This window comes from Micromesistius poutassou (assembly GCF_964030765.1).
Source record: "Micromesistius poutassou genome assembly, chromosome: 12".
NCBI lineage: Eukaryota > Metazoa > Chordata > Actinopteri > Gadiformes > Gadidae > Micromesistius > Micromesistius poutassou.
Genome location: NC_140282.1, coordinates 3,460,697 through 3,476,962, shown reverse-complemented (window position 1 = coordinate 3,476,962; position 16,266 = coordinate 3,460,697). Strand labels below are relative to the sequence as shown.

Genomic DNA, 16,266 nt, shown 5'->3' with positions numbered 1-16,266 from the left:
CACCCTCCGGTCCGTTAACTTGGACCACAGTTGGACTCTAGAAAAGGGTACATCTGTAGATTCACCACCCCGAGGCCTTCCTGAAGAAGTCACTATCCTCCCCCCCCCCCTCGGGCCTCACCTCCTTGAGCTTCTTGCTCTGAAGGGGGAAGCAACCGATGGCCTGGCTGCCCTTAGCGGCGTTGGCGCGCGACGGCCCCTCCAGGCGCTGCCGGGTGGAGTGGGGCAGCTCCGAGTACAGCTGGTAGGACAGGTTCCTCAGGATGCACAGTGTGTTCTCCACCCCCTGTGGAGAACCGGGAGAGGAGATGGAGGGGAGGGGGGGAAGGGTCAATAAAACATGGCCTGCCCTAGTGTTAGAAGTAAATACTCTCTAACCCCTACCGCCCACTCTCTAATCTCCTACCTCTCTAACCCCCCCCCCCCCCCCCCCCCCACTCTCTAACCCCGTACCTCTCTACCTTCTACCGCCCACTCTATGTATCTCAACTCAAAGCCTATTTCTCCAGTGTACTTAAACTACAGCACATGAACTCGTTTCAGAAGGTTTAGTGTAGAGCAGCAGAGCTCCATGCCTCACTAGGGCCGGGGCCCCGGTGGAGGGAGGGAGAGCCCAGGCTAGGCCGGGGGCCCCGGTGGAGGAGGGGGGGGTGAGAGGTGGTACCTTGTCGTTGGCGATGTCTTCCTGCAGAGCGTTCTTCACGTAGGCCACCAGGGAGTCCACCAGCCCCCGCACCTCCCTCATCTTCTGCCGCGTCCTCTCATTCACAGAGCTCAGGTTTCTAAACAACGGGCCACGAACACATGATGTCAGCCATGGATCACAGCCCATGTTTTGGTCTCTGCCGAAATGTCTGACGAAATGCACTGCTGGGGGAAAAGATCCCTTGTATTATGCTTTTGGTGAGGGTTTAACAAAGGACAGGGTGTTTTTTATGCATGGTTCATTCAACAAAGTTGAACACAAATAAACTGTTTATTTCAGCGATTCTAAGACTCTGTGGGTGAAGCTCTAAACTTCTGGAACCTCCTAAACAAACAGCAACACCACCTACAGTATAATCTGTAAGTGAAGCAGCAACAATACCTATAATCTGTAAGTGAAGCAGCAACACCACCGCGTGGGGCAGCCCTCTGTCGCTCCACGGTTTAGCCCTGGTCATCTGACCTCACCCAGCAGAGCTACATGGACCTACCTTCACTCCTCTAACATCACCAGTCCCAGCTGTAGCCCCCGTGTATGGAATCAATTACACTATGCTATACTATTATACTTTACTTTACTATACTATACTATATTATATTATATTATATTATGCTATGCTATGCTATGCTATACTATACTATACTATACTATGCTATGCTATGCTATGCTATGCTATGCTATACTATACTATACTATACTATGCTATGCTATGCTATGCTATGCTATACATACAAGTCAGGTGGTACGAAAACTACAAAATGTGCTCCTCAATGTTGACCTTTAAAAGTACAGGCTCCACGTCAGCGGAGGCCGTGGACAGGAGCCACGCGGCCGTCAGCAAACAGAGGCCTCCGCCTCTGGCCAGGATCGCTCCACCAGTACCAGTCATAGTCCCCATGTCCCCCCAGGACAGATGTTTAAAGGTCCCATGACATGCCACCAGGTGTGGTGCGATGCGCCGTTACAAGTCAAACATTTCGGCCGTTTTGGAAATCTGCCCCTTATGACATCACAAGTGGGCGTGTCCACTTGTGATGTCATAAGGGGCAGATTTCCAAAACGGCCGAAATGTTTGACGAAATGCACTGCTGGGGGAAAAGATCCCTTGTATTATACAGGTGGACACGCCCACCTGTGATGTCATAAGGGGCAGATTTCCAAAACAGGCATGTAACGGCTAATCACACTCACACCCGGTGGCATGTCACGGGACCTTTAACGGGCCCCTAGGGTACCTGAGGCAGCCGGTGGCGTTGTAGAAGATGTCCTCCTCGGAGGGGCTGAGCAGGATAGCACCAGAGTCCTGGGTGCAGCAGAGCGGCACCAGCACGCGCTCCGTCAGCTCGGGGAGGGCCTCCCGGGAAAGCTTCTCCTTCAGGTTCTCCCTGGACGACAGGTTCCACAGGATGCCTGTGGAGAGACACGCCGTGGACGTCAGCGAGGAGGAGATCCAGGGATGAGGTGCAGCTCAGTGGGATGGGGGGGTGCAGCACAGTGTGGGGGGGGGGGGCGGCGTAGCGCAGTTCACCCTGGGTTTCATTAAGTCTGGGTTTCAGTCTGTTGACTCAGCAGAGCTCCCAGAACAAGACGCTCCCAGGGACTCCATCTTTCCAGGGAAGATTTATTCTTTATTGTGTCCCCCCCTCCCCATCCCCCATGTTCCCTCCTCTAATCCGTCCCCCCTCCCTGTTCCCCCCTACCCTGGAAATCCAGAGAGCACAATTTGAATTTGCTCAGTGAGTCACTCTGGGAATGAGCAATATACCCACTCTCCGATTCCCCTGGCCCAGAACATTAACCAATCACATCGGTGTATCTGATATAGGCGGGCCAAAAGCGTTGCTGTTTTACCGACCGGATACGGCAAGAGTCTTATCTATTGGTTAGCTCTGCCGGTCTGGATACGACACCCCTTGTATTCTTCTGATTGGTCGTAGTGTTATCCAATTGTGTTAGTGTTGTGTTGTGTTAGATTTCAGCTTATGAAATCTATCTGTTGTGAGTAGTGTTATCCAGTGATATTTGGTGCCGTGCTTGGTGCCGCCCCTCGAGACAGTCCCCCCGTACCCCCCCCCCACCAACATCTCATTACGACCCCTCTTCTTATGAGGTCATCGCTCCTCACCCGTGACGTTCTTGCGCAGCTCCTCGTCGGGCTCCCTCAGCGCCTCCACCAGCTTGGCCACGCCCCCCGCTGTGATCAGTGCCGCCTTGTTGTCGGCGTTCTCGTAGATGAGGTTGCGGGCGGCGCCCGAGGCGAAGCGCTGCACCTCCTGGTTCTCGCTGGAGAACAGCTGGACCAGCGCGGGGATGCCCCCCAGAGTCCGCACCTGGCCAGGAGAGGGGGGGAGGGGTGGGGAGGGAGAAGGGGGGAGGGGGCGGTGTGCTCACCAGCTTCAGTAAAAGTCTCAAGACTCACTTGTTCAGAGTTCACCTGGACTCTGCATAGCCTCCCCCCTTAACCCTTACCCTAACCCTAACCTTACCCCCCCCAATGCCCCCACTCCCCTCTGACACAATTATTGTACGTTGTACGTCCTGGCACTTAAAGATAGTAGCAACGTGTAGCATCTTATCCTAGCTATCTCTGTTGTATGCAGGGAATGGGTTAACCTAGCAATTGTTAATGCTTGGTTCTATAAACATCCTTACTGTACCGACAACGACATTTTGTTGTTTCTCTTTCTTCTGATAAATGAAAGTCTCTTTGGATAAAAGCGTCTGATAAATGTACATATGTATGTAATGTAAATGTAGAGATCGATCGGTCAGAAGATGGCCGCCCGTTCGACTCTGGGCTCACCTGGTTCTTGGCGTCGTTGCTATGGTAACACTGGTGCTGGATGTAGGCGGCCCCCAGCACCTGGACGGACGGGTCGCTCTCCAGGAGGTAGCGGACCGCCGTGGGGACGTTCAGACTCTGCATTCTGCTTACACACACACACAGGCACATGCACATATACACACACACACACACACACACACACACACACACGGGCACATACACAAACACGGGCACATACACACATACACAAACACAGGCACGCACACACACACACACACACACACACACACACTTTATCTCAAGTTGTACCATCAATTATTTGTGTGGCTTCTTAACGACCACAGCTTTGTGTTTCAAAACATGAGCGAGAGACCATTAGCCATAGCTAGCGGCTACAGGGGGCCTGTCCCTCACCCTCCCAGCTTGTCCATGCTGTGGTTGGAGGCGCGGTCCATCAGGTCGACGCCCCGCCCCACGCTCCGCACGCTGTGCACCGAGGCGGCCCGGTACAGGGGCTCCTGGTAACTCCCGGCCCCCACCACGTACTGCTGCTGCTGCTGCTGCTGCTGGCCCCCCCAGCGGGCCCCCGACATGGTGCCCGACCGGCTGCCCGTCCCGGCCCAGCCATCCGGCGCCCAGTCGGGCCTCAGGAGGGTCTGCTGGTGCTGCTGCTGGTGCTGCTGGAGGTGGTGGTGCTGCTGCTGATGCTGGTGGGTCTGCTGTTGGTGCTGCTGCTGCTGGCGGTTGGTGATGCGGCTGATGGTGCGGTGGGAGGGGCCCTTGTAGGTCTGCTGGAAAGCCAGCTCGTCCTGCCAGGTGGACCCCCCGCCCCCCGCCCGGGCCAGCGTCCCACTGAGGCTGCGCCGCATCCCGCCCCCCCCGGCCGGCGCCTGGTGGTGGTGGGCGCTGCTGCTGGGGGGCAGGCCCACCCCTATCTGGACGTCCTCCATGTCCTCCTGGCACAGGGACTTGGAGCGGCGGTTGCGGGGCTGCGGGGGGGGCCCCCCAGTGTGGAGGCCCCCCTGGTGGACCCCCCCGGCGCTGAAGCCCCCCTGGACGCTGTGGAGGGTGGAGCTGCCCTGGCTGATCCGGAAGCTGCGGCTGTGCTCCGCCTCCACGGCCGAGCGGGAGGAGAAGGAGGCCGAGGGGAGGGGGGCGGTGGCGACCTGGGGGGGGGGGGGGGGGGGGGGATAGAAAATAGAACCTTCTTAAACCTCTGAACAGAATCTGCTGTAAATTCATATTATGTGGTGTTGCATTCATCTAATTCACTGCAGTGATGACGACCGCCACAGACTGTGGTCAGTTTTTCCCCAGCGTTTCCTGCCCAGTGACCTTCCTATTGTTACGAACGACGTAGACCTTTGAATTCGACCAACCGGATGGCAAATCCGAAGCGGCTGAGCTCTAAAACAGATGCTGGTCAAAGAACAGTTAGACTGAGATATAGCCGTTCTAAGGTACAACCACAGGTTAAAAAAAACGACTTTATAAAACAATCTGTACAACCAAAGCAGTGATGCAGAATTGAACAGAATCAAATCAAACTGTCCAGAGTTTGGATTGGATCTGATTGTACGTCCGTGCTTCAGTATCAAATCTGTAAATATTAATCACCTAAAAGAATTGCCTAGCATGGCTCTGTTGGTCGGTATGATTCACTATCTCAAGCTGGAGATGATGAGGCGTGTCGGGCCCCTGGCCCTCCCACTCCAGGGGCCCACCGTCACCTACTAAACTGAGCCGTCTAGAGCCCTTGTGAAATTCTGCATGGATGTGTGGTGCTGGACACCAGCGGGCCAGCGGCCGTCTCCTCAGGGCTCAGAGAGGCCAGGTAGGCGGGCCGCTGCTCCTCTACTCTGATGAGGCTAGGCTGCTCCTCTACTCTGATGAGGCTGTTCATCTACTCTGATGAGGCTGCTCCTCTACTCTGATGAGGCTGTTCATCTACTCTGATGAGGCTGTTCATCTACTCTGATGAGGCTGTTCCTCTACTCTGATGAGGCTGTTCATCTACTCTGATGAGGCTGCTCCACTACTCTGATGGAGCTAGCATCACACACCACACACCCCACATCACACATCAAACATCAAACATTAAACATCAAACATCACACATCCCAGTCCAGGGACCGGTAGTCGGTTGTTTCCTGGCTTAAAGGCGTGGTCAGGGGGGGGGGGACTCCCAAAACAATAGTCCTTTGAAACACAGAGCAGGAAACCTTCCATCGGCCTCCTCCAGCGCAGGTCTCCAGACCTCCTCCAGCTGGACGTGTGTGGGCCCAGACCCCCACGAGACCCCAGAGACCACAGACCCCTGCTCCTCACTGCCTCTTAAAGGGATGGTTACACTGGCTTGAATAATGCAGGAGCCCCATAAAAAGAGAAAGGAATCCAGTCTGCCCACGAGTTGAAGATATTCTACCAGAAAACAAAGTGACACAGGCCTGATGTGATACAGTACTCTGATACAAGAGAGCAAATGCTGTGACGGAGTGTTAAAAAAAGGAGTGAACGAACGGAGTGATACATCTGTCGCACTCACAGACGGGCCGGGGAGAACAGGGTGTGTGTCCATGAGTTAAGACTGGCGCACAAACACAGGTCTGCTCCGCTCAATATGGAGTCAATAAAGAAGGCATTCTTTAAATAATCGTCCCCACTCGTTGGCAACGATACATAGTGAAAATCCAGAAAACATCGTTATGCAACACATGCTGTTAGAGTTACAGCATCAATGTGTGTCTGATGGATGTGGGGTTCATTAGACTGTGAGATGGATAGAAGGGAACACAGCTGGGTTAGACAGTGTTTGGGTGGATGATAGTCTGATGTAGGACCAGGGTTAGACGGTCTCTGGGTGCATGATAGTGGGTGGTAGGGGGGTTAGACTGTGGGCGGTGGGGGGTTGGATAGTGCACGGTGGGGGGTTGGAAAGTGGGTGGTAGGGGGTTAGAGAGTGGGTGGTGTGGGGGGTTAGCGAGTGGGACTCACCGAGAGCACGCGGCTGGGCGTGAGCGTCAGGGACCGCGAGCTGAAGCCGTGGTTGGCGGTGAAGCTCCTTGCAGGTGGCGAGCTGTAGTCTGTCACTAGAGGGAGGAGGGAGGAGAGAGGAGAGGAGAGAGGAGAGAAAAGAGGAGAGGAGAGAGGAGAGGAGACGGTCAGAACCGTGTGGTCGGAGTGGGACCAGCGGGCGGACAGCCTCATGTTCAACCCACTGGCTCACATCCACCAGTTCAACCCAGCGGGCTCACATCCACATGTTAAACCCAGCAGGCTCACATTCACATGTTCAACCCAGTGGGCTCACATCCACATGTCCAACCCAGCGGGCTCACATCCACATGGTCAATTCACTGGCTGACATGTTGTCAACAACTAAATGTTTTCAACATTTTCAACTCGGTCTGCGATGCTTCCTGACTGCCACAGCTCAGGACCTTGGCCCACCTCCTATCAGAGTATAGTCCTCCTCAGAAATGTATATCACATTTTACGGATTGGTGCATTTCAAGTCAACTGACAAGTCTGAGTGCCTTGCAAAATGTCACTTACATTTGAACACTGTACACTATTTCTACAAACAGACAACACAACCAGCCAGGATTATGATCAAGGAATCCGGTACAGTAAAAGGTACAGTAATGAGGTACAGTAATAAGGTACAGTAGTGGTGCGGGGACGAAGACAAACTGCTGAGTTTGTCTTCTGAGTTTTAGCCACTTCGACCTTCATCATAATCAGCATCATCATTGTCCTTCCGTTAATTGTTGAAGGGCTGGGGTGGGGGGGGCTAGGCCAGACCCCCTGTCAGAGGGTCCCGGGCTGAGGAGGAATCGGGCTGGCTGGGCTCCAGGAACAACACTAGGTGAAAGGGGGCCTGGCTATCAGTATGAGGGAACAGAGACGTTTGAGAGAGGGAAGAGAGACTGAGTGTGTGTGCGTGTGTGTGTGTGTGTGTGTGTGTGTGTGTGTGTGTGTGTGTGTGTACATTGTCCAGTAGGGCAGCAGAAATCAAGAGTGAGGCAGGGAAAAGGGAGGGGGGGATAGGGGAGGAAGGGGGGAGGAGGAGAGGGGAGGGGGGAGGGGGGGAGAGGGGAGGTTGCATGCCTGAGCTCTGACACTCTGCAGAACAACCAACAGGTCACGGGGATCAAGGGAGGGTCCGGTTGAACACACACACACACACACACACACACACACACACACACACAATCGCACGCACTCACTTACACACACACACACACACACAGAATTGCACGCACTCACTTACACACACTCCCACACACACACACACACAGAGACAGACATTACTAATAGATAACACATACTTTAAACAGACTGACAGTGTGTGAACCAGGTTGAGCTGAGTGCTGGAGTTCAATGTTGTGAAACTCGAGGCATGAGGCAGAGCGGAGACCAGAAGTCCACAGCACCTCGTCCCTGATTGGTCAGTCTAAGATCTGTCTCTATCTGGACATTACCCTATATGTTGATACTAACAGCCAACCACTGTGGAGAGGGTCCAGGGTGGGCGTGTCCCTGGGTGGGGGGGGGAAGGGGGGGGTCGCCTTCCAGGAATACACATCTGCATACAGGACACATGTCTTTTTTTCTTTCTAGATTTCTCCTGAAAAAGGCTGTAAGACAACACGGCTTATCTTCAGTGCAGCCCCAGTGCAGCCAGATGTCTGCTCTCACTGGAGTTAGAGTGCACTATATCCTATACACCCACCTCATAATTCAACCCCTCTCTCTCTCTCTCACACACACACAGACACACACATTCTTTCTTACAACAGAATTACCACACATTGCTTCTTTTTCTTCTTTTCTTCATTGAGCACAGCTGTACGTTAACTGGCTGAAACTGGCTCGTGGAACATAGAGCAATCTCATGCTAGTTTAAACTAAATCATCTGTAAATAATGAGATATAACATCTTAACTAGGGACAGGTTAATTATCAGCTTAGCATTCACTGCTTGACCCGGTCTGGCTCCTGATAGTCTAGGAGCCGAGCTTTGAGTTGAGTCCAGCTCCTAATTAAAGGCCAGAGTCTGTCAGAGTTCTGTCACTACCAGCAGCGTGTAACACAGAGAACAACACAATGAAGTTAACTGATAAGACTAGAGTCCATCGATTCTCTCTGTATCCACAAAGAGATGAAAACAGAACCACTGTGAATCCCTTCTTTGTCCTGCTGGGCTTCTCTCTCCCGACTGTCCGTATCCTCAGAACAAGCAGTGTTTGTACGTTAAAATGGTATGGATCTGTGTATCTCAAAGGAGGAACCAAGCAGCCACACCCGATGCACTAAGCCAAACCCTGGTATTCTGAAAATGAAGCGTTAGAATCTGAATGGTTTTAATTAAATCCACTCCGGGTTTTTTATGACTATAATTAAGCACTCTGCTGATGTCTCTGGTGTCTCCTCATCTCTCCCCTCACAGTAATCACCCTGGCTTCTGGCTTGGAGTAAGTCTCTGGCCTCCCATCTCCCTGAGCCATCGTGGGGACTCAAACAGCCCCCTCGCGGCTCCCTCACTCACATCTGCCTTCTCCACAAACTCCAGATTCCTCCAGAACTCGCCTGCTTTGCTCCACCACACGCTGGAGGTCTCTGGGCCAGCGCCCACCAGAACCCATCGGAGTTAGAGATCCTGGTCTCCTTCTTCTGAACCCTACGGCCCGATGGAACCCCTTCACCAGAACAGCTCCCTCTAAGTCACCCCCTGTCAGCATGGCAACCCGTATCAGCACCGTACCTTGGTCCTGACGCACCCTGCTGTGGTCCCCCCGAATCCTCTTCTTCGCGTACAAGCGGTGCATGGTAGGACCTCGTCTCACTGCTAGAAGAAGCCCTCAGAGACTAAGAAATGAATTGTTCTTCTCGTCTACTCCTCCTCTGATTCCACTGCTGAAATATGCAGTTCACATGACAGAGATGGATCCTGCTATCACGACCCAGAGCTGAGGAGGCCTGGAGCTCGGAGAACTTCTCAACAGGCAATTCAACGGAGAGAACACACAGGAAGGACTGGTGCTGTCACTATTTTGTGTGTCCTCTGCCGACCACCAACCAATAATATCAACTGATGTTTTATTACTACTGCCAACCAAGAGTGACTCCATGTTGTGACAAGATAAAAAACATGTTTGGGTAAACAACAGAAACAGGTATTACACTCAGAGCCCTGGGACTTAAATAAATAGGAAAAGTTAATATTGTTTCTGGCATCTACTGGGTTCACATTTTACAGCCCTATTCCAGATAGTTTTGTCTCCATGTGATTTTTAGAGGGCTGATACTGAGTCTGCAGAGACTGATTAATTAGTTGGCTTTACGTTATACTGCACAATATTTCAAAAATGATCGTGCAAATATTCAGAAATTAGCATGTTTTATAGTTGAAACTTCAAAGTTTGAAGTTAACATTGCATATTCAACTAAACCGGGTACCAGTCTGCTGTCTGCTGCTAACCTAAGAGACCTTTTTGTATAGAAAGCCTTGCTCAAGAGATCCAGGCACTCAGGGCCATCCAAAATAGACCACAGACACTCACATAATCTTCTGTTTGCACGTAATTGGAAAGGAATTCGCCGCATGGTATCAAAGATTAGCAGCAATGAGCTTCAATGTGTGAGGAGTTAGGAGCAGGCAGTTTTCACTTAGCAACGCAGCGTCTTTTAGACATAAATCATTTCAATCTTTATCTACTTATTACGTAAGGTTGCCCCAATGATGAGAACACCCAGAGCAGTTTGACACAAAACAGTTAAATAATAAAAGTAAAAACTACAGTGGGAAGCTTTGTTGCGGTCTTCAAACGAGGACAGGGTTGGCACTACGAGAACGACTTTGGTATCAGACCCAAAGTCAACCGTCGTCAAGTGTCTGAGGGTTTACTGGCGGACATTTTCCTCCTGCTGCCCCTCTGTGCTGGGCAGGTCTGGCCCCGCCCCCATCGGCCTGAAAAGGATTGCTACGGTAACCCTCCTGGTTGCTAGGCAAAACTGTTTTATCACAGGCCCCCACCGGCCCCAGGCCTCTTGATGAATGACTAGGGCGTCCGTTGTAACTTTGCATTCTTTAAACCCAGCATCAATGTGATTGTTTTGAAAGGCGGTTCTTGTTTTGCATTTTACTTTTAGAATCTCATTAATTTGCATCACAGCAGGGAGAATAGCACGGTAGCTTATCTACCGCCACAGCTAATTCCTTACTTACGCTAACATAAACTAAAACGTCCACAACAACACAATCAGAAACCAATCCAGATAGAGTGGGTTCCTTAACTTGATGATCACTTGATCACTTCCTCTTCGTCATTCTTAAGTTGTCCCTATCCCATGAGCTGCTTCATTAGTGGGAGATGCAGCCAGACATCGTTGTCATTAAGGGGTGGAAACATGATAGCAGGACCAACGTCTAAATGATGGAGAGCAGCTCAGCCTGTGGAGCAAACACTTTCTGTCTCTGCCAAGGACAGCTACACACAGGGTCATCCAACTTAGGAGGACACAAGCCAGAGGAAGGGTGATGAGCAAACTGTGGACTGGAACGCGGCCCAAACAACAGCCTCCGAAGACCAAAATGTAGCCAGCGGGGACGCCTCTGGGGCGTTCGGCTGCTGTCTCAGGGAGTTTAGACCTCCTGGATAGGAAGATGGAGACAGACATCTTCAAGGTCCTCTAGCTGGGTGTTGGTGTTTGTAGGGTGACGCTCCTCTAGGGCCAAACAGTGTGTGAGATGGAGCACCTCCCAGGGGTTTATGGGGAGTGGGAGGGGTTTATGTTGATTGGGAGGGGTTTATGTTGATTGGGAGGGGTTTATGTTGATTGGGAGGGGTTTTGGAAGCGTCAATAGTAAGAATTGGTTGAGAAGTCACTATCAATCAGCATTGACTACAGATATGTCATTTTTGAGTTAAATTTGAGTTACGAGCTATTTGAAACGTTACACATTGTACATTATTACACATTGTTACACAAGTATAACTGATTATAACAGAAATTACCAAATGTTTATATACTGGATAGACAGTCTAGGTAAACAGAGATAGTATATAATCATATATATATATATGATAATAGATATAATCAGGAACTAGAGCTGGAAAACCTTTGTAAACAGGAACACTGGGAACTACACCAGAGTGGGAGGCATAACTTCCCCTCACAGCTTCCTGTCTGCTGCTGCTGGACGTCCAGAACATCAACAACATCTCTCCATGTTACTCTGTGGTCTAACTTCTGAAACCCGGTCCAGATAATGACCATCGACGTGTATTCCTTCTCTTTGTTAAGATGTGATGATCTGGTTGGAGGTTTGGTGAAACAGTAATGCATACAGTGAATAGTCGGACAGACAGGACTGGTTTGGCCTTGTGGTGTGATGTTTTTGTTCTCAGAGTTGTGATCTTCTGAACCTCACATGTTCCTGCCCATGGACTTTAACCAATTCTGGTATGGAATAATTCTACCATGCAAGACAAGTTCAGCAAAAACAGTCTTCAGTACAATAGCTGCTGTTGAAATTCCCTGACCCTTAAAAAATGACCTAATTTCTAATTAACGTCAATGACCTCCAGCCAAACCGAAGTTCAGACTTAGAAGAATCCAGAAGATTAAGAAGAATAGAGCATCAGAAAACCCTCAGTTTGGAGTCTTCTCAGCAGTAAACCGTTATGTTGTTTGTCAAGTCGTCCATTCATCTTTATGGTAGCAGAACTATTGAGGAATGTGCTTGGAGCTGAGTTACTGTATCTCAGTCCGTGTGGTAAATGTGTAAAATAATCTATAAATGCGGAGTTGATCTGTGAATGTGTACAGAATCTGCAAATGGGTTAAGTATCCGTGTTTTTGTTTTACGTGTGCGATGTGTAAATGTGTAAAACCTCAATCTGTCAATTTGTAGACACATCTGTTATCCGTATGAATGAACCGCTGCAGAGTCGAAGTATAACGCTCCAAAAGCCATATCTCCCTAAAATGAACATCATCATTATATGAGAAGTCTCACCGCTGTTTGAGAAGCTGAACCGCTCCTCACCTGTTGAGTCGTTGTTCAGCCGAGGAATGGACGAGCACTTCTTCTCAGCCAGCCGCATGCGGACCTGCTCCTGCACCCTGCGGGCCCGGGTCCCCGCGGCGTCCCCCCCGAACGGCCCATCGGAGATCTGCAGGTCGGACGGGACGCCGTAGGACGTGCGGGACGAGTTGGGCTGCAGAGCGGACAGGAAGCAGCCGTCCGCCGCCCGCACAGCGACGCTCATCGTGAAGAGTCGAGTTTAAAGTTAGAGAAGACGAACACCTCGAAGTCTGACTGGAACTCCGAATCCCGATGAAGATGAACGCGTTCAGAGCAGAAACATCCAGAAGAATAACAACAACAAAACAAGAAAACAAGCGTCACCTTGGAGAAAGAAGAGATCAGATCAGAATGAGCTGAGCACGCCCACCGCGTCTCTGAGGGAGGACGCCGTTAGACCTGCAGGACTGGACTGGACGACAAGACCGGGACCGGACCTTTAGACGCTCCGAGGAGGAGGAGAAGGAGGAGGAGGGGGCGGGCCTTCCGGCACTCAGCCATTCACCTGTTGCTCGTAGGCCGTCCTCAGTCAGAGATCCACATCGTCCAGGGATAGTTCTGACTGAGTGTGGAATGAGTCTGATGTAATGTGGGTTGGTTCTGACTGAGTGTAAATGACGTAATGTGGGTTGGGTGCCTGTCTGTACGCACAGCGCGCGTGATGGGGACGGGGACGTGACAGACAGACAGATACAACCCCGGGTGAGAGACAGGTGACGGACAGACACCCCCCCCCCCCCGGGTGACTGACAACTGTCCGTCACCAGCTGTGTCAGCGGGGAGGGTGCGGTTAGTGGGCCATCATGTAATAGGCCTACTTATTAATTAAATCTATCCCATAGATGTAGGCTACTTGATAGAGTTCCTGTCGCTGTTCGATTATGTTCTTAAATACACCAGGCCGTTTGTCAAACCAGTAGATCATATTTAATACTGGAGGACTAAATACTAGACGTGACGTGTTATGTGTAGATTAATCTCTTATTTTATCTCTATTTATCTCTTTATTTATCTATCTTTCCAATTGGACCAAATGTTGTAGGCCTTACATTTTTACTTGATATTGCTTCTTTGAGTTTTCACCGTTTTCACAGTTTCCACCGCAGTCTGAGCCATCTGCCATGAGCTTTATTGAAACTGCTTTTAGGTTAGGAGGCTATAGGCCGATCTAGTTCATGTGTTCACCTTTTAATCCACATCTTTCACCCACGGAATCTTAATCAGAAATAGGTTAGCATATAATAATAGGCCTACATTATCACACAATCAACTATTTAACAATTGGACGACACTTTCCGTGACCTTCAAGGTGTATAGTTCATTTCGGGGTCGAACCACAGGAATCTATTTATATCTGAGTGGGACTCGATCCAGTTCCTCCCTCCCAGCTCTGAGTTGAGTGATGACCAGCAGGACACTCCTGGTCGGGTTCCAGTAAGAGATCGTGAACCTTCCGTTTAAACTTCTTCCGATGTGTCACACTGTGTTTTGGTGTCATCAAAAAAGGAGATTAATATTCTCGTTATTTTCTCCTGTATTGCTCCCTAACCCTTATCTCATAGTTCCTCGGTATTATGGACCAAACTGTCCATATTCTCTCTGATTTATTGATTCCTTTGTAATGTACCTACTAGGCCTATACGTTTATACCTACATCGTTCCGTGAACTTTCCAGAAACTTTTTTGTCAAGGCTTTATATCACGTTATTAATCTTATAGTCTTCCAGATTATTCTTTCTCTCATGCTTGACGTGTGTGTTTCAGTTCTGAGTCAATTTCGGATACATAATTAACTGATACATTAACTAAATTAAATGCATGTTTTATATCAGCATTCAAAGGAGAAATTGCATACTGCAGTCCACTCAGTAGGGGTCGCTGTTCAACCAGTTTACAAGCAGAAACTCGAACATGTTTTTAAACTCAAGCATGTTATAATTACGGCGGTTGCAATTTAAAAGTCGAGTTAAATTGAGGCCCTAACAGGGATGCATGAGGCAGCTCATTAACAACCATCGATCACAACGGTGCTGTTAACGGTGGCACAACACAACAGGTGTGTAAACTCAAAACATATCGGAGGAACCCAGCAGTTATATGCCGCTTTTCCACCGACAGTACATAAAACGGCCTGGTGGTAGCCTATATAAAACGGATTCATGGTTCATGGTCTCAATATGAATAACCTTCAACCGACCGTAATAATATTCAGTCATCTGATTCATGTCAATCAGTAAACCCAACAACGCAAGGTAAACAACGCTTATTGTGTAAAGATCAAAAGTCGATGTCAAATGTCTGAGATGTGTAGATTGCAACAGACCGGCAGGCTGGTAGGCCTATCATGGTTCATGAAACCCGCCCTTCCTGCTTCCAGTGAGACAGCATCCTGTCGCCCTCTCGGTTACGGCTGCTCAAGGCCTTGCTGAAGGGCTGTGGAAGAAGTGTTGGGTTTAGGTCTCAACTCACACCTCTAGGGACGGGAGATCTACAGGAGTTGAGTGGGGTCAAACCATTTAAGGGGAGAGACCCCAAATAGGGTGACAACATCTGGTAGATTATGATGACAACATCTGGTAGATTATGAGGACAACATCTGGTAGATTGTGGGGACAACATCTGGTAGATTATGACAACCTCTGGTAGATTATGATGACAACATCTGGTAGATTATGACAACCTCTGGTAGATTATGATGACAACATCTGGTTGATTATGATGACAACATCTGGTAGATTATGAGGACAACATCTGGTAGATTATGATGACAACATCTGGTAGATTGTGAGGACAACATCTGGTAGATTGTGGGGACAACATCTGGTAGATTGTGGGGACAACATCTGGTCGATTGTGAGGACAACATCTGATAGATTGTGGGGACAACATCTGGTAGATTATGACAACCTCTGGTAGATTATGATGACAACATCTGGTTGATTATGATGACAACATCTGATAGATTATGAGGACAACATCTGGTAGATTATGAGGACAACATCTGGTAGATTGTGGGGACAAGTTACAACATCTGGTAGATTGTGGGGACAACATCCCCAAAAATCAGGGCTGGTTATGTGTGTCTCACTTTCTACTCTGGCAGAAACTATTTCCCCTCTCGAATAAATAAAAATAAATCTTGAATCTTGAAACAATGATAATAAACTTCTTCCTGAGAAAAACAAACACTGCCAAGGGTTAAGATGTTCCAATGTTCAGAGGATCAGATGTACAGTTGATCAGATGTTCAGATGTCCAGATGTTCATCTCTGGACCCCTGTCTGGTCCACTCCACCGAGCGAGAGGATGTCTGCTCACAGGGCGGTGAGTTAGACTCCTCCTCTCACCTGTTTCAGGCCGCAGCGTAACGCAGACGGACGCTGAGCGATGTCCCGACACTGTTTATGTCAGTCTGGAGTGGTGGTTCTCAAAGTGCGGGTCGCGGCCCCTCAGTGGGTTGCTCCGAGGGCCGCAGGGGATGACGCGAGGGCCCGATAAACGTAACACACGTCGTGGTCGTCTATACATGTTGTGTCTGTTTTGTTTTCAACAAAAACTGTGTCTGTTTCGTACGTTTGATGTCGAAAAGGGGAAGACTGTGGTTGATTAATAATTTAGACAAATGTTTATTCTGTCACTTTTTTAACTGCACAATATATCTGTTGTGAGCCCGGGCCAGAA

General features: G+C 49.7%; 1 protein-coding gene across 1 annotated transcript; it reads right to left on the bottom strand.

Moving 5' to 3' along the window:
- Positions 1-61: 61 nt before the first annotated feature.
- LOC311356109 (plakophilin-3-like) lies at positions 62-13,136 on the bottom strand (the record flags this gene model as incomplete). The annotated part of the gene is made up of 9 exons (XM_084475881.1): positions 13,023-13,136; positions 12,517-12,909; positions 6,486-6,580; positions 3,906-4,657; positions 3,510-3,633; positions 2,832-3,036; positions 1,942-2,116; positions 665-782; positions 62-286 (listed from the first exon to the last, which is right to left on the bottom strand). The coding sequence occupies exons 2-9, from the start codon at positions 12,767-12,769 to the stop codon at positions 62-64; spliced, it is 1,947 nt and encodes a 648-aa protein (XP_084332007.1). The 5' UTR covers positions 12,770-12,909; positions 13,023-13,136.
- Positions 13,137-16,266: the final 3,130 nt, after the last annotated feature.